The sequence below is a fragment of the Cryptomeria japonica genome, chromosome 8 (genome assembly GCF_030272615.1).
Source record: "Cryptomeria japonica chromosome 8, Sugi_1.0, whole genome shotgun sequence".
Lineage (NCBI taxonomy): Eukaryota > Viridiplantae > Streptophyta > Pinopsida > Cupressales > Cupressaceae > Cryptomeria > Cryptomeria japonica.
In genome coordinates, this window is record NC_081412.1 from 454413181 (window position 1) to 454432589 (window position 19409).

Here is a 19409-nt window from a genome sequence, read left to right on the forward strand (position 1 = left end):
CCTTAGTTACTTTCTATTAATGTGATCGCACCAAATTAGATTAGACGCTAGTTCTAGTTGTAAGTCTCATCTTATCATCATTTCTTATCTACGAATATTCATTACCATTTCACAAGGGTATTGTTGATGTGTCACATAATCTAGTTCCCTTTCACTGACTTCCACTTGTGTAATCACTATAGTTAGCCATCGTATTTGGGGACATCGACCTCAAGCACTTCTGGCAAAGCATATATGATGTATAGTCATCTTTATGAAGTGTTTATCCCCTTGTGTGGCTATGGTATTTGACAACTTCAAAGGTTGGCAGTGCACTTATGATGTTAACACATAATACTTGATAAACTCCATATGTAGTCTTTGTAATAGCTTATCCATGTAGTCTATCATTTATAAAGATAATACAAGGAGCTTTCTTAATGTTAACAATACTGGATGGAGTCTAGTTGGGGACATGACAAGGCGATGAATAATTCAATGGAATCCTACTAGGCAAGGTCTCACCATCAATGAACAATTTGACACAAGCTTAATGCAATCATCTAAGGTAAATCTCATTGATGTTCAAATTATCACCATCAAATGTTAATACCATCAAGACAATGCATACCAACGAACGTGCAATAATTGAAGTTAAGTTCAATAAAACTCCAGTTTACTACACAAGGCAAACTTACAATCAGCAATAAGCTAGTGGTATGGATTAAATGGATTCCACACAAATGCATTCAACAACTCCTTCATTCAATCTAAAATGCTTGAAAACAAATTCTAAATCTAACATTCTAATCTAACTTAGAGGCAATGAGAACCACAAATCCATACAACACTTAAACAAAATCACCTTACAAATGAGAGGCATTGGGGTATATATAGAGTCTCAAAAGAAATGAATGACCAAGATTCATTTAGAATCAAGGGCCAAGATCATTGCAACACAACACTAAAGTTGCCCTAATTAGGGTTTACATCAAAAAAGGAATCACCAACATGCAATCCAATGGAATGACGCCTAGTCATCAAATAGGGAATCTTTTAGAAGATTCTTGCTTGCATTCCTCTCTTTAATAGTATACTCCAAGAATTTGGCCAAAACTGAATCTAGCTCCTCCATGGTGATGTTGGGCAAAGCCTCCTGCTGTGAATCAATCACATCCAACGCATTGGAACAAGCATCGAAAACAATCTTCAAAGCTGGCATAAGCTTATGTGAACTATGGACATGGATCAACAGGGGGACCAAATCATCAATTTGATTCTTCTTCAAAGAATCCAATTTGTTGAAGTACATGAACTTCATCTTTTCTCTCAATTCTTCTACGTGTAGACCGTTGGAAGCACTGACATCTATGCCTAACAATTCTTCAATGGATTTAAGGATTTTGGATTGAATCTCTTGAATCAATCCTTCCATCTCTGCACAATCTTTCCTTGCATGCTCATAAGTAGACTTCCGCATGGCCAATGAACAGTACCAACCCTGGAAATCATAGATATCTCCCTCATGCACAACTCCTTCATGGATCAACGTGGGCATCGGAATTCACTTCAACATCCCGAGGCGGGGAATGGTCTTCTCCTGTATAGGCTAGAAATCATCCCAAACTCCTTCCAAATATTCTATCCTGAATGCGAGCATTGACGACTTGTCAAATACTTGGACAAATTGAGTTAGGAAATCATCCACTTGCTTTGTCACATCCTCAATCAACTTCCCAAATTCTGCATGTGTATTCCTTGCTGCCTCATGATCAAAGTGGAATCCACGATCCACTGCGATAGGTGAGACAAAAGTTGGATCTTCACGCCTTATGCCTGCAATATATTCCTTATACATATTCTTCTTCTCGATCTCCCTATCCAATCTTGCATTGATTGCTGGGATTGTATCATTGAGTTCCTAGAATTCCTGCGTCTTTGTAGTTTGTCGAAGGGCAACCGAAGTAATCTGGTAATCCATGGGAGTAGCCACATTTTTGGTTAAATCACCCATCGGGATAGCCACTTGTGCAATCCACACACCTGTTTCATCTCTAGCTATATTGGAAAATTTATTAGCCTTCTTCTGCTCTTTCTCTTTGTTTGTCTTTGTGAAGACATCATCAATATTCTCAATAGGCTGTTTCTGCCATCTTCCTTTTCGCCATGCTCTGCAACAACCAATAGGGAATGGTGGAAATCTCCATCCCATCATCAAGACACATATCCCGATCAAGTCCCCTCAATGCTGAGGTAACATCATCATCTTCCTCCTTGTCCTTGGTCAAATCATAAACATTGTTGCCCAAGCTAACCTCCAATTGGATAGTGGGAGACCTTGGTTGCTCTTCATCCTCATGCTGTGTCACTGATGTTGCTGTAGCATGTAATTCTTAAATATTCTTTTGTAAATCGCTGTATTGGAGCATTGTTCAAACTCTTTGCTCCTCTTTGGCATATCTATCTCCTTCATTTATGAGGAACTAGGGGTGGACAAAGGAGTGCTAGGTTTATGTTTCTTCTTCTTTAATTGCTGACTAATTGTCTCCTTCCCCTTCATCTGGGATTCTCCAGACATACCCTTCGTTCGTTTAGGAGCTTGACTCTCCACAAAATCATATATCTTGGCATCACTGATTGTTCTTTGATCATCATCAAGAGAAGGCTCCTCTTGTTTCATTTTCTCATAGGTGAAGGCAACGGCCATCTCTCTCAACTAGTTCATATATTTATCTACCCATTCCTTGGAAAAATCATTCACTCCTCTCATAAGCACATTCAAATCCACCACCTCTGGCTGTGACCAATTAGGCAATAGGATAGGCCTATTCGCTTCATTTTCATACTGCGGATGAGTATGACCACTCTCATCAACTATCTGATCTAGAATGGAAAAAAGTTCACATTTCCTAATGAAATCAATTGACATTTTGGACCACATCCTTCTCCTTAATGTATGCTCATCCACGAGATTAGCCCAGTAATCTTCAATATCAATCTTGTGTATGAATCTTTCTCCCTTGATCCTTTCAACATTCTTATGTGGATCAAATCTATCTTTGCTCTTGTAAGTTCCAAAGCGATAAAATGCAAGCTCATCAATCGCTGAACTATTTGTAGCTGTAGTGTGGCACACCTCCAAAGTCTTATTGCAATGGGGAAAGTTATCCTTGTTCCATTCTTCTCCTTCTGGATGAAATCAAATTCCAGAAATTGTCTCATCACCTCAAGTAGGATCATTCTATCTGTAGGATACCTAGGAAGTTTGTAAGGTGCGGATCTGAATCCTTGAATACGTAGGTATGTGAAGGTGGGAAACTGTATGTACCATGATCTATATTTCTCTATCAGCTGGGTTGCCTCCTTGGACAACCGTTTGTGGATTTTGCCTTGCAACATTCTTGTAATGTACATGGTGAAAGCATCGTTCACCCTCCTGTAGTCTTCAATTTTATGCATATGAAGTTGTGGATAACATTCATAACTTTTGTATTGTCTTGGTCTATTCTTGACTTTGGCTTTGCATATCAATCCCTTATAGGTAACAAATCTTGCAAGTATGTATACAAGATAGGAAGTCATGCCGAATGACCCAGTCTTTACCAAATTCTTCAATTGAAAATCCAGATTGTCACTCATAATCTTGGCCCAATTGATCACTGTTCCTCTTATACAATCTTGAATAAAATAAAACATCCAGCCTTCAAACAAGGCACCTTGAGGCATCCCCATCATTAAATTGAGCAGGAATATCAGGTCACTGTATTCATCCTTAAAATCTTTACACATCAGTCTCTTAGGTGCCTTGGAATGATGAGGCCTTGGCTCAATCATCCATTCCTTATTCACAATTGTCATACACGCATCCGCTTTCTTCTTATATTTGGCTTTATATTCATCCTTAGTTCTTTCTTTCATATCTGCACTCCTTGGAATTCCAAATACTTCCGCAATTGCATCTTCGGTGAGGTAGGCAAGAGTAGCCCCTTTGGGTGATCGGATCATCTTGGAATCTGGATCATAATGCCTTGCACACTCCATAATAAGTTCATTGCATTGTATGGATTGAGGAAACCCAACGATGTGGTATATACCACTCTTCATGATATTGGCGGAAAGGGGAGAAGGAAGCTGATTCCTCATTCTGAACATTCTCTGCCACATCTGCTCCATGTCTAGGAGTTCCATATTTGTATCTGCAACTTTCTTCCATCGGTAGGTCAACTGTGAATCCGGATAAAATTCCTCTTGAACTATCTTCAATTGATCTTTCCTCTCTCTGATTCTGGATTTAGACATGGTACCTATAGGAAACTCGAAGTCAATATCATGGAAAAATACTTAAAACAATTTATTTTCAGAATTGTATAAGTTCTGATTTTTTATGATTTAGACAAGTTTAGGAACTAAAATCAAGAGTTTTATGCATATCATGAATTCTGAAAATAGAATGGAAATTTGACAAGAATAGGGTCTAAAACCCTCATAAAATCCTTAGTTTCAGACTTGTGTTAGGTGATAGGTCTGATCTCAAAACAAAGTCTGAAGACAAATTTGATATACTTGGAAAAATGTCAATAGTGTCAAAAAAGTATACCAAAAGTCAAATTTCACTTGGAAAAGGTGAGCAAAAGTTCTGATTTTCAATCTTAAATGTCTGAAGACACCCTTCCAAGGTCAACAATGGCTACCCAAAGTCTGAAGACAATCTGCAACTTTCATAAATCAGTGATTGAAGAGGTTCCAGCCATGTAAAGCATTTGCATTTGATGTATTTTACCTTCCCAAGGTGAAAAAATGGCCAAGTCTGGGCAAAACAAGTGGTTGGTAAAAATGAATAAGTCTGAAGACAAATCTGGAAATGGTGTTTCAGACTTACGCCAGCAATGGAACCTTCACCAAATACCCCTTAAACTCACTAAAATTGGTGCACAAATGAAATCGCCAAAGTATGGAGATAGTTGGAAATGAAAATCAGTCTGAAGACAACCTGCAACTATGGAGTTTCAGACTTACACTAGCAATGGTGTACTCAGAAAATGCTCAGAAAACTCTCCAAAAATGGCTCCCAAACAAAATTGCCTAAGTATGTGTTGGCTGGAGATGAAAAGTTAAGTCTGGAAATGGAGGTTCTAGTTAACAATGGTGTCCAAATCACTTCCAGCAATGGCGTCAAACTCAGATCTGATCGCAATGACAACCTCCCAAAAACAATGGAGCTCAAGACAATCACCAAAAATCACCCAAAATGAAGGGCAATCTGCCTTAAAACAAAAATCGCAGCTCCCTAGTCATGGCGCCACTTCCCAAAATCGCTAAATGTGGCTTAATCAGCCACTAAGCTTGCTGTAACTCCTTCAATGGGGCGCACAGGTGTAATTGGGCAAAATCGCCCTCCAATCTGCAACTCAAGTTCACAAAAATGGTGTCCAATGGACACTTAGGCAAAATAGCCTAGTTGGGAAACTCTCCAATCAGCTAGTAAAATGTCTTCAATCAATCACATCAGCAAATATAATAATATTATATTGCTAGCTGGGTGTATTTAAACTAGTTTTTACCTTGTTGATTCACCACATAAGCAATGTGGGATAAAAACTTGCCTCTTTATACTTGCCTGGGAAAATCGATTTGCCTTGGGAAAATATTTTAATCATTAAATAATCATTGCAAATCATTAAATAATTGTTGTTGATCCTTAAATAATTGTTTACAAGGCAAAAACTATTAAATTCAACCACATTTGCATTAAATTTAATTCGCTTTCATCAATTTTGAGCCAATTGGGGAAAATCGCCTCATGTCTAGATAAAAATCCACGTCAAAATTCCCAATAACTCATCATACTTGGCATTTGGGGAAAATCGACCTCCATCTGGATAAAATCCATGCATAAAAATCACTTCATTTTACTCATTAAGTCCAAAATTCACCCCTGGGGAAAATTGATTCCCATTTGGATGATTATCCAAATAAAAAATCATCATAAGTCATATTTTGGGGAAAAACGGCACCCATTAGGACAATTATCTGCACTTAACTTCATCAAATTCATTCACAAAATGACTTGGGGAAAATTGACCTTCATCAGGATAGTCAATTTTATCCGCATTAAAGTTCATACTTCATTATTGGGGGAAAAACGTGGGTCATTGGGATAAATTCCAACACTTGGGGCAAAATTTGGGCCTCCCGGTAAAAAACGTGGTCCATCAGGATAAAACTTAGGACAGTTGGGGAAAAATGCCCCTCATCAGGATTTTGAATGGGGAAAATCATGGGTCATCGGAAATTTGCTTAAAACCTTGGGGAAAAACGTCCCCCATTAGGATAATTGACCTTTAGACCTTAATTTAATGGATTTCCACACTCAAAAACATCTAGACATGTCAAATTTCAACATTATGCATCGGGACTTAACCAAATTCATCTAAATTTGAGCGAGAAAATAGGAATTTCATCGAGATAAAGTGCAATTTTGACTTGAATTACCTCCTAGGAGCAAGAAAATAACTCCTAAAGAACCTTTTGATGCTTAGGCACATAAATATCACCAACTTAAAATCATTTGAACTCAATTACGCTAAAAAATCCAGACTTAAGACAAAATTAGGATCACCTAGACATTTAAATTTTTACATGCACTTCATCCTATTCAAAATTCAAAAACCCTAATAGCACTTAGGCATGATCATATCAAAACTTGAGACTCCGACACTTGAAAAGCTCAAAATTGCCGCCTACTGTCAAAACCCTAGACTAATAAGACACAAAAAGTAGGAAAGAGGGAGTCCCCGTTTGCAATGGGGCGATGTGTGAAAAGGTCACAACAGGTACATCATTACCATGCCATGTTCACCATCAAATAGGATCCTTTTGAGCTAATGTAGCTATATCTACTTTGGCCTTTGGTTTGTCGAATGATGGGCCACAAAGATTATAAAAGTCAGTCCATTGTGTATGAAGTAGGCTCGCCTACTTAACTATATACATTTTTTCCAAGGGCCTTCATAAACTTTGCTTTCAGCTCTTTGACATCCCAAGGAGGTATTCTTCCAAGTCTTGGTGGATACATATGGGATTGAGAGCAAAGGCTGCCATATGAAGCGTTCATAGTGTTCCACTGCCACATCACAATGGATTTAATTTCTTGCTCTTATAATCCCGAAGTAGGATCCCTATCAGAAATTACTTTCTTCATTTTTCCAAGCATGTTGTCAAATGTCTCATAAACCTCTCCAAGATTTGGAGAGTCTGTATCAGCATATCTAATGACCTCCATAATTGGTGAAATGAAGGAGCAAATATAATTGCAAACAAAAATTTGAAAAAAGGCAAGTTAGATCTTAGAAAGTTAAAATCAGATTTAAAAAAAATAAAATCAGCAATCAGTGAATTATTAAAAAATATTAACAACATGTTTTTAATCTCATATTGGACCACCAATTATCATCAAGAATTTTTGTTTGATGCTCATCCTTTATGTAGTGCTTGCCATAGACAATCTATTCAACTTTGAATTAACAATCATCAATTGTAAAGCCTCCTGTACCTCAAGCATCCTCTGTAACAAAATAAAATAACTGGCATAGCTTGTCTCTATGGGCTTGAGGAATTCCTTCCTTGAAAATGTCCTGAAGAGAGCAAGTGAGGTTTGATGGTTGTAAATAAACAGCTGAATGTTCTAGCCTCTACATCCACCTATTGCACCTAGTTTATCTTCCCTATGTCTTTCAATGCGCTGTTCAATTCATGGACACAACAAGAGGTCCAAAAGATGTGCTTGTAAGCTCCCTCAACCATCAAGCCATCTAATTTACATACACGTGCCGGATCAGTGACCACCTACACAATGTTGGCTGCCCCAACCTCGTCTATGGCATCTCTCAAAATATGAAATTGGAATTTTCCATCCTTGTGCTTCCTAGAACAATCAATGCCTCTTAAGGAAATATGAACTGGCTGTACATGTGACTATGATATTGATAAGTGGCTGATGTCTAATATCGGTCCACTCATCCATGATAATAGAGCACCTTGTCCTAATCCAACACTATCTCATATCCTCCATCACCACTCACCCTAGAATATTCGTTGTCAAGGGGTGTAGTGTGTAGTGGGGTTGAGACTCATAGTTTGAAGAATGAGCTTTACCAAATTCTGAAAGTCTTTGACTTGGAGTAGTGTCCTAAATTGGAATTTTCAGATTTAGGACAGCAAGATAGTTGGTCTAAGTTGGAAAAAGGAAATACTTTTCAGATTGTTGATAACCCATTGTTTGAGATGGGTATAGTGAAAACATATGACAATCCACTTTTTGAGTGGGAAGATGGAACATCACTTGGTTCTAGCATGGCACTTGGTGAAAATAACAATGTGTGGAAACCAAGAGAAGATTCAAGATCTAAGTTGGATGATACTTGGAGCTATGGTGAGCACTTCTTAACTGAGCAAAGTAATCAACCTTTTAGTATTTGGGATCTAGGTGTGAAGGCAGGTAAGGACGATGAGGAGACCGTGTGGGATGAATTTCCCTTTGATCCAGATGATGAAATGGAACTTGATGAGGATTCTATATTAGCAAACAATGGTTACGTTACACTTGATCTTGGGACTGCCTTCTCGTTTAATCAAAGTGACAATGGGGTGGAAGCAGATTTAAAAGTCTATAAGGCTCTTGATATTGAAGGGTCTGATGGTGTTCTTGAACATAAATCAGATCTATTAGTGCACAGTGCTTATCATGATCTTGGTGTTGAGCAATGTCATCACGTGGATGATGTGGGGTGTGAGACTAGGGACAACCAAGGAGTAATTGAAGATAAGAATGGAAATTTTGATTGCAATCAAAGGCTCGAAGAATTGGTGAAGTCTAATCCTATTCATGATATTGAGCATTTTCAACTAGTTGGTGGAGTTAGACAAGAGTCTTGGAGCAGCTATGGGAGCTGCAATTGCAAGAAACAAAGTTCTGATTTTTTCTTGCAGTCCATCAATAGTACACCATCTCTGTATTCTTATGAGTGTGATGGCTTCCAGGTTCTTGATAACCTTTTCTTTGAAGTGGGTATTGAGAAAAGTTACGAAAACCCTCTCTTCGTGATGGATGATAAAACATGTGTTGAGGTGATCGAACATGAGACTGAGTATGGTTTCCAATGTATGGATGATTTCAACATCTTTGGTATCAAGGTGTTGTCTAAACATAGTTCAGTTGCCGTCCAAGGTTTCCTTGCAGCAGCAAGGAGTGAAGATTTCAGACTTGTTACTCATGAAGTAGGGGAGAAAAAAGGACCAGAACATGGTGATTGCATGCTTGATAACCTAATCCTTGGGTTGAACAATAATAAGGCTCATACCAGTGTATTTTGGGAGTTGGATTTGAGGACAACATTTGTTCCATACTCCAATGTTGTTGAAGCTTTCATGGTTAGGCTTCAAGAGTTTGCTCGAGGAGACATCAATTTCTTAAGTATTCTCTTGGTCCTTACTAGCACTTGGGGATGTTTGGAGTTTTCTTTTCAGTATGTTGAAGATCACTGTCGGTTGGGTGTCCAGGCTCGAGATCGTCAACATGGTCTGATGGAGCTTATTACATGTGGAAAGAAGGATCTTTGGAGGGATAAGGAACAAATTCCCAGACTTGATGGTACTGTTCCCTTCTTTACCAGCCATTTGATTGTTCCCTTTGCTCATCAACTAGTGGATTGGGAAAATATTCTGAGCAAAGGATGGTTCTATGTGGAGTTGGAGTCACCTGAGAGGATATTTCCAGCCTTGAACGTGAGCATATGTGTTGTTTTGGATGATGATTTCCTATATTGCAGCGGTGGTTCATCTTCTTGGATGCTGATTTTCCTAAAATCAGATGTCAAGTCAATCATTTCAGACTTGGTGGGCTGCTGGTGTACTCTTTTTCAGACTTCACAGTCTCCTGGTAGGACGGGTTTCCTTTCAATAGCCAGAAATAGTCTATCAATATGCCATATGTTTCAGGATTGTCAGCATATATCTGTATATATATACTCCATGTAATTACACAACTTTTATCAGAGATAGAGAACAAGTAGTCAACTTGCGCCTGAACCAGTTTGCAGAGGAGCTTACTCTTACAATGGAAGGATGATATAAATTTTTGTTGCCTACGTTGGAATTTGTAGGGCACAATCGATCACCAACAGTCTGCTCAGAATAGATATAAGCTCACAATCCTTCACGGCTTCTAGTTCTACAGATACAATTGAACACCAGCCATGGCACACCGAACGGGAGAATTGTATCACAGGGACACCATTCCACGAGATGACATAGATATTCAGCAATTCGAAGATTATTGTCTTCTTTCATTGCCCAAGCTCCTTATGGTATTTGGCTATGAATATGCATCCTCTCGTGAACTCTAGATAACTTGTGCTCATGTGAGACTAGCCGCACCCAAGTTGTCAGTATTCTGCCTTCAATGGAGATTGCCCAAAGAGAATTAAATTGGCCTTAAGCCTCAACGCCATATTACCTCGATAATAGGCAAGTCATATAATTATTCGACTTCAATACCAACTATATGTAGTGCTCAGCAGATTTATCGTCCGTCGCATATGCAAAGTCCGACTTCATACTATAAATCGCCAAACACAGTGGAATCCGATAAATAGTTGCACCACTACATTAGACATCAGCAAATGAATTATTCTTGGTCCCAATTAATAATATCGGCAATGGCTATAAGAGCCACAAACAATAATATTTATTGCTACTATTGATAGTGTGATCAAAATATAAAATTATTAGACTGAACTCAAAAGTAAAGCAAAGTACAAATTCAAGCAATTTTTTTAACCTGATATTGGACCACCATGTGTCATTAAGCATTCTTTCACCACCTTCCTTCTTCTGTCTTTGATTGAGCATTTTTCCCTCTATCCACAAACCACCATGGATTGTAGAGCATCCGACACCTCTAACATCCTCTCCAACAAAATAAATAGCTAGCATATCTAGTCTCAATTGGTTTGAGTTCTTTCTTTCTTTGAATAATACCGGAATAGTGCAAGTGAAGTTGTACAAACATTTCTATGTCTTTAGATTCAGCCACTGCAACTTTCATGCAATCAATTTTCCCAATGTTTCCAAAGCATTATGTCAGCAATTTGAAGATTATTGCCTTCTTCCATTGCCCAAGCTCCCTGTGGTATTTGGCTATGAATATGCATCCTCCCGCGAACTCTAGATAACTTGTGCTCATGTGAGACTAGCTGCACCCAAGTTGCCGGTATTGTTCCTTCAATGGAGATTGCCCAAAGAGAATTAAATTGGCCTTAGGCCTCAACGCCATATTACCTCGATAATAGGCAAGTCATATAATTATTCGACTTCAATACCAACTATATGCAGTGCTCAGCAGATTTATTGTCCGTCACATATGCAAAGTCTGACTTCATACTATAAATCGCCAAACACAATGGAATCCGATAAATAGTCGCACCACTACATTAGCCATCGGCAAATGAATTATTCTCGGTCCCAATTAGTAATATCGGCAATGGCTATAAGAGCCACAGTCAATAATATTTATTGCTACTATTGATAGTGTGATCAAAATATAAAACTATTAGACCGAACTCAAAAGTAAAGCAAAGTACAAACTCAAGCAATTTTTTTAACCTTATATTGGACCACCATGTGTCATTAAGCACTTTTTCTCTCACCACCTTCCTTCTATCTTTGATTGAGCATTTTTCCCACTCTCCACAAACTACCATGGATTGTAGAGCATCCAACACCTCCAACATCCTCTCCAACAAAATAAAATAGCTAGCATATCTAGTCTCAATTGGTTTGAGGAGTTCTTTCTTTGAATAATACCGGAATGGTGCAAGTGAAGTCATACAAACATTTCTGTCGTTTAGATTCACCCAGTGCAACCTTCACACAATCTATTTTCCCAATGTCTCTAGAGCATTTTTCAAAGCATGTACACAACATGGAGTCCAAAGCATATGTTTGTAAGCACTCTCAAGCATCAAACCAACTAACTTACAAGCACCAGCTAAATCTATCACAACTTGTACAACTTTAGAAGACCCAACATTATCTATGGGCCATGGCTGTAATGTCCCCTAGTAAATTGGTTTAAAATATCCTAGTTATGGATCTGAGTTCTTAGTACAGGGGTCGAGAGAAGGTACCTTAGCCTTTGCTGTTATCAAATGACCAGTAAAAATAAAGTCAGAAGTACTACAAATTACATTAAGGAATGATCATATGAACGACTATATACATATAGAATTAGCTATGAATAACATAAAGAGGAGTTCTTGTAACATTAACAGAGTAAAAGTCATGAATTATGGTGGTGAACTGTAGTGCAAGATTTGGTAGGGTGTCTTTAACAGTCCCCCCCTACTGAATGTAACCATGTAGGGTGCCCTTGTTGATTTATAAGTATTCAGATCATTATAAGATTATTTATCAGGCAATTACCAGAATCCAGATGTATCAAGATTCAATATTCAGAAAATAAATAATTTCAGATAGAATCAATTAATAATCATTACTCAGATTATCACCAATTCCTAGACTATTGCAGGATATGCCTGTTTATATATATATATATATAAGGTTAACGCTATATGCAATATGTTATATATTAATGTTATCATTGTATTGTACACCCGACTGCTGTTTATGTGTGGTGAGTGCATTGCTGTAACTGTATGATCATGAGTATACGCACCAGTCCTATGAGTGCCTAAGTTTGGTTATAGTAGCATGAAAATGGCCTGATGTTCTTCTGCGATGATTTCTCCTTCAGTTTCATTCATTAAGCATGACACCAAGAGCAAGGATTTTACTGCCTGTACCTTAATAATAGTTCTGATCTGATTTGATCTGATCTGATTGATGGTGATGTCCCTAATTGCTTTTGATTCATTTCCTTTATATCTCTTAATTAGAGGGAGAGGTCACACCTCTTCATCATATATGCCCTTTGGTAAGAGACAAACCATTTCACCATTAGCACCCCTTGAAAGAGTGTTGCATACAAACCCAATAAACTCCCCACCTCGCGTCGTGTCCCTCCCGGTTCTTTTTCTATAGCTAGTTAGCTAGTTCCGGATTGATACCCAGATCCATACGCAGATCCTACAGCATCCGTATCAGTAGCACCACTACTAACAACATCAGCGGATCGAGTAGCGCTCCTTCCTGTCCCAGTATAAGATACTGTACCAATTTCTTTAGTAGTAGATCCACTTAAGAAGCATCAGTAGCTTAAGAAGCATCATTGGCAAAGATAGCAGCAGTAGCCCTAGCATCACCAGTAACATCACTAACTCTTCATTATTTCTACCCTTTGAAAGGGACATAACCTTTCACAATCAAGTCTACACTTTTATTTAAATCAGATCTGCACCTCTGATTCCCAATTATTCCCCCTTCAAATGAGGTTTTCTTCTCCCTTTTATATCTCATTGTTGAAGGAGTCACAGCTTTTCCTTCAATGTCTTTTGACCATTCATTTTTGTAATTAAATATTTATTAATTATTTTTAATTATATTTTTTATATTTTAATTTAATTTTCAATATTTAAATTTTATTATTATTAGTTATTATTAAATTCTATTTCAAAGTGGGGACATTACAATGGCCTCCTTCAAATTGTGAAATTGGTAATCAATATCCTTACATTTTCCAAAACAATCAATAGCTCTAAGAAAGTATGAACCAGCAGGGCATGTATCTACTATCAATAATATTAATGAGTTAGTCCACCCATCCATGACATTGGAACAACCAGTCCTAATCCATGTTTGTCTCATCTTCTCCATCAACATGTTCACCTTTGAATATTGTTTGTCAAGGAAGGAGGTACGCAACTATGTTCTCCAAGGGGAGCATAAGAGGATCCAACTGCCATTGCATCTCTCAATATAGCTTTGAAATAAGGTGACCTTGCCAAATGAAATGGAACATGGGCATAAAAAATTTGGCCATTGAAACATTGGCCTGCTCACGTTTTTGCATATTCATTCGCCCTATCACTATATTTTTCTCACCTCTAGCAAAAGTGACCTTCCACTTCCCTCTATTGCAACTCTCTCTAACCGATACATTGGAATAGTCATGCAAATCAATAGATGACCATCTCTTATTGTGAGGAGAACCAATGATTTTGTCTTCACTCACTCCAACCAACTTTGCCATTTCAACTTGCTGTTCACCCCTTGTCCACTCTCACCCTATTGTGTGTATAGCTCCCATGGTAATCAGTTTTGCAAATATGGCATAGCCAATGCATGTTTCCTCTTGCATCTTTACCCTTGCTGACAGTCAAATTGGTGGTAAATTCAAGCAATGGTTTCTTGGGGTTGAAAGGGCCTTTTGCAAAATTTTGAAGCGAGGGTGAAGGGCATGCAAAATGGTCTTGTGGAATAGAAGCTGAATTTGGATTTTTTAGAATTATTAGAAGGGTATACTGATATTCTAGTTACTTCATTTTGAACTTCTTCACTACGCTTATGACTGGTACTACTACTGTTGCTCATTTTGTGGTGTTTTTTAATGATGGCAAACTAAAAGTTTGAAACCAAAATAATGAAAACAAGCCAAAAAAAAAGAATGGCATACCTTGACAGTTGACATTGTTGTAGCTTCAAATTTGCAATTGTTAATTTCTTTTAGACTCAGAGATTTTGAAAAATGTGGCAAAATGCAATGGAGAGGTGTTCAATCTCACCTCTCAAACTCCATTCCTCGTCCTTGCAACACCCTTGAACTAGTGAGTGCAAATTGAAAAATCAAACAACCACCTCTAGGCAAAATGAAGAAAACAACAAAAATGATATGTTTTCGTTTTGGAAGGGATTTAGGGAGTATAGGGACTATAAGGGGCGTGGGAGGTTTTGTCGGACCCCCACACCCTTTACAACCCAATAGATTTTAAAAAAATTCATGTTTTTATTGTTTTGACTTTATGAACCTTGGGCATTGAGGGGAATGCTTGGCCATCCCCTTAATTTTTGCAACTGTTTTAAAAAATGGATACGTGTCCCTGGACGTTTTGGCAAATCTGAAAATGGGGGTGAGGGGATGGTAGGGAGACGTCTTGCTATCCCTGGAACGATAGGGGGTATGCACCCTAATGTCCCACCATCCCTGAAATGGCAGGGGCAATGGAGATGAGGGTTTTAGTGGCGGGGATGCGTCCTCATGTAACACAGGTTTATATTGAAGACTATTGGAAGTATCCCTCTTGAAGTAGAATAGGAGCTTGCCCCTTTGAAATGGCATAGTATTACCAAGTATTTGTTGTGTATTTAATATTTTATTCTTCTATCATGCAATTTGTTTCATTGCAAGTGGTATCAAAGCATGATCTTGGCAAGACACTTTTTTTGATTTTTTTGATCATTTTGGGAAGCGAATATCTCTTTGATTTTTGGCAATTTTTTTCTTGATTTTTAAAGAGTTATTGAGGGCCATTTTGATTTTTCTACAAGCTAAATTTGAAAGAAATTGGAGCAGAATTTAAGGAGTTATTGCAGAATTAGGGTTTCCACCAATTTCACTCTCAAGGTTGCAATTCAACAAATCTCTTCTTGGGTTTTTGAGGGTTGACAAAGGGCTCATTTATACATCTACAATTCTGATTTGGAGAGGTTGGAGAAGATATAAGGGAGTTATTAAGTAGTTAGGGATTCCACTATACTGTCAAGGCTACAGATCAACCAAATTTTTGGAGAATATTTTGTGAAGTACAATGTAGGGCCTATTAAGCTAGGGTAAAAATTTCAAATTGATTGGATTTATTTTGTGTTACATAGGGATGCATCCCCAACCCTCAAAATTTTGTCCCCGTCCCTTAAGGTATTTTAGGGATGGCAGGATGTCCCCTGGCTGTGCCCACCTCCCTCCCTCCCAATTAAGAAAATGTGGAAACGTTATGGAACGTGTCCTTAGAATCGGGGATGGCAGGAAACACATAGGGGACGCATGGCTGTAGCCAAGGCATCTGGGGATGTCTCAGATGTCCCTCAATTGTCTCAGGGAAGGCTAGGCATCCCGGGAGGGAAAGCAATTTATTAAAATGTTTTAAAAAGAAATCGTTATAACATAAAAAAATTCACTGTTAAATCTATCATGACATCATCATAACAACAATATAACATGATAGCATTATAACAACAGCAATAAATATAACATGACAACAGTATAACAACAATGATATTGATAATGACACCAGTGACAACAACTGTAGTACAACAGCAATAAATATATCATGATTCAGTTTCATAGTTAATCAGTTGTGTAAGAGTTGGCAATACTGGTAATAATTTGGATTTCTTATTTCTGAGCTCTACAAATTCGCTTTCTTAAAATATAGAATTCAAAAGGCTACTCTAGATTTAAATTAATTAATTTGTACAAGGAAAGCTCTACAAATTTGCTTTCTCAAAATATAGAATTCAAATAGTTTAGTCTAGAAAAAAAAATTGACCTATACAAGGTCTGTATGACTTTTAATTTCATGGTGAACTCTGGGATTTCTAAATGGATTTTTGCATGATTACAGATTTGAACTCATTAATTTTGCTGTTTCCTTATACTTTCACTAACATGATGAAACATTTATTAGGTTATATCTACTATAGCAGAAGTCTTATGGGATCAGATGGAGCACACAAAAAAATCATCGACAAGAAGCAAGTCCAATAGCACCCCACCTTTTAGCTCTCAAACTTTAGAGGAAATTATTATATTTCTTAGTGAAGGAAGTGGCATCGAGGATGATTGTGTTGTTTATGTGTTGGTGCATAATATTGATGGCCCGAGTCTTAGAGAAAATGAAATACAGCAATATCTTGCTACCCTTGCAGCTTGCTCACGAGTGCATTTTGTGGCATCTATTGACCATGTCAATGCACCACTTTGTAAGAAAATTTTCATATACCTTTGTTTATATAGTTTTATGTTGTTGTGGATTGCATGCATGGATAGAGGATTATTTAGGTTGATAAATTTGAAGTCCCACAGTTGTTTTTTCACTTTATTATTCATGATTTATTTGTTTCGAAAGGGGTTTTCTTGTTAGTGTGCAGACCAAATTAATAAAATGGTTTTCGTATTCTGATCATTGTATATTGTTAATGACTTCTGGTACAATTTTTGATGGACTTTGACCAATGCATTTTAATTGTTTCTCAATCTAATGCCATAAAGCATACCAAAAATATTTATTGTGCATTCTAAGAAGGCTAAAAGTAAATCACATTCTCGTGCAAAAGCCATTTTAATCAAATTTGATCTTATTTCTCTCCAAATTTGTTTGAAATTTCTAGAGCCCAATAATCATATGTTCATACTCATGCATATTATAATGTTACTTTAATTGTTCCAAATTTTTTGGAGCAAATATCTTAGGAAATCAAGAAAGAGCTAGTTACATAATACAATCAGAGTGAGAAAACCAGGTGAATTTAGGTTTCATAAATGCATATTCAAATACATGCACACAATTATACATACACATGCACATTAATATAAATATACATTTTACATATATGGCTATATAGAAACAAACAGATATATAGTCTCATCCAAGGGACATTTGGATAATGAACAATTGAAGATGTAACGGTTAGCATGCAATGCTACTCGATTGCCATTACCAGACCTATTGTGCCAATCTCAATAGGCACTATTTAATGGTCATCAAATGAACAGGTCGAGGACACATGGAGTTTGTGTGTAACAATTCTGCTTAATCTCTAGGGTAGTAAAGGTATGCATGGCATACTACTGATCCTTTTGTTTGAAAATTGTAGTATAACCGTCACCAAAAATTGTGGCAATCATGATAGGCACCATCTAATATTTGTCATTAGAATTTTGTTGAGTATTAGGCTTACCTTATGAAAATGAAGTGAAAATTGTGTTTTTTTTAACTGCAGGCAAGAAAAAGGTTTTTATACAGATTCAGATGAGTTATTCACACAAAAATCATGATTTTATTCATTGACTCGTGAGTTTTATAAGGAAAATCCACCATGAGTTCTACAAAAACTCATTGGCAAGTTATTGGGCGAGTAACTCGCCTAGCAATTTGGCTTGTGAGTACTTGGAGAGTTTTGCAACTATGCTTTGAATAGTCATATCTTTCTCTTCTAGAGTTTTATACCCTTGAAGAGTCTTAATCCCTTACAGAGGCTGTAGAATCTAAGTTTTTCTATCTGTCTATCTCTAAGTTTAATAAGAAATTCTTTCCTTATCGTTCTAGATTTCCTAGTTTTATTTTAGATATAATTGGCTGACTTTAGACTAATTATGCACCTAAAGTATTGTAATAAATATGTATTTAAGATATTAGGGTAATTAAATGATTCCTACATATTTTGATTAGTTAGTGAGCTATGAAAGACTCGAGTTACGTGCTCTTATACTTGTAACTTAGTCATGCCTTGTGGACTGAGAATAACTCAAATGTGATGTAAGCTTAAAATAGATCCTCTCTTGACAACTCAACAAAAGCACTTTTCTTATATAGGTATACCTAGATTGCATAGTTTTGTAAGTAGGAAATATGTAAACTATGCAAGAGTTTTCATTTTATTTCAGTTGATAATAGGAGTTTTTAAAAATAAAATAAAATACTTTTGAGGCTTTGTGTGGGTTGAAAACTTGAATCATGACTACTTATTATCATTCCTGTGACCTATTGATGGGCTGAAAACTCTGATAATGACAGTGCTACTGCAGCCACTTACATTGCACTGTTATACATTCTATTGTTAGGTTGCCATAAGAATTCACACTTTAAGATTAATGTAGTTATTTAGGTAATCTGACCTTTTAAATAACTCAATCCACGAGCAAGGCCAACATACATGATCTGCTCTAAACTCCAGGAAGGCTTCAACACAAATAGAGCAAGACGTTTAAAGGACACCAGAGAGTGTACTTCTTAGTTCAATTCTTACTGTTATAATTTAGAACAGCCTTATGTGTTACCAGGTGTAAAATTAAAATAATCAATTAATAATCATCAGAACTGTTGAATGAATTTATGGGTTGGTATATACGCTTATCTCTACCACTTTAACTGGTCTTCTCGACTAATCTACACATGATGAAGAACACAAAACATACCAATTTTTCATCCTTAGAGAATAGATTGTGCTTCCCAGGATGCATGATTTTCACAGTAACATTTGGCCATTAAACTAACACAGCACTAAAGTATTATGTCAAATGGTTTGTTAAAGCTCCAGTCTAAATGCTTGTTGACAGAAAATCAATACACTCTGAGCAAATAAAATGGTCCCGCTCATGTCTTGTATTTGTGGGGACCTAATCAAGGACACAACTCTGAACGCTCAAAAGTCTGATTCACATCAGGCAATCCTAATGAACATAAAATCTCATGGGGATT

The 19409-nt window shown here is 37.1% G+C and overlaps 1 protein-coding gene across 1 annotated transcript in view; it reads left to right on the forward strand.

Annotated features, from left to right (window-relative positions):
* The window catches only part of LOC131052735 (origin of replication complex subunit 2), a 55108-nt gene that overhangs the window by 33328 nt on the left and 2371 nt on the right, over nt 1-19409 (forward strand). Inside the window, exon 6 of the mRNA XM_057987330.2 lies at nt 16617-16911. Within this exon, the coding sequence (XP_057843313.2) occupies nt 16617-16911 (295 nt within the window). The remainder of the gene's footprint in view (nt 1-16616; nt 16912-19409) is intronic.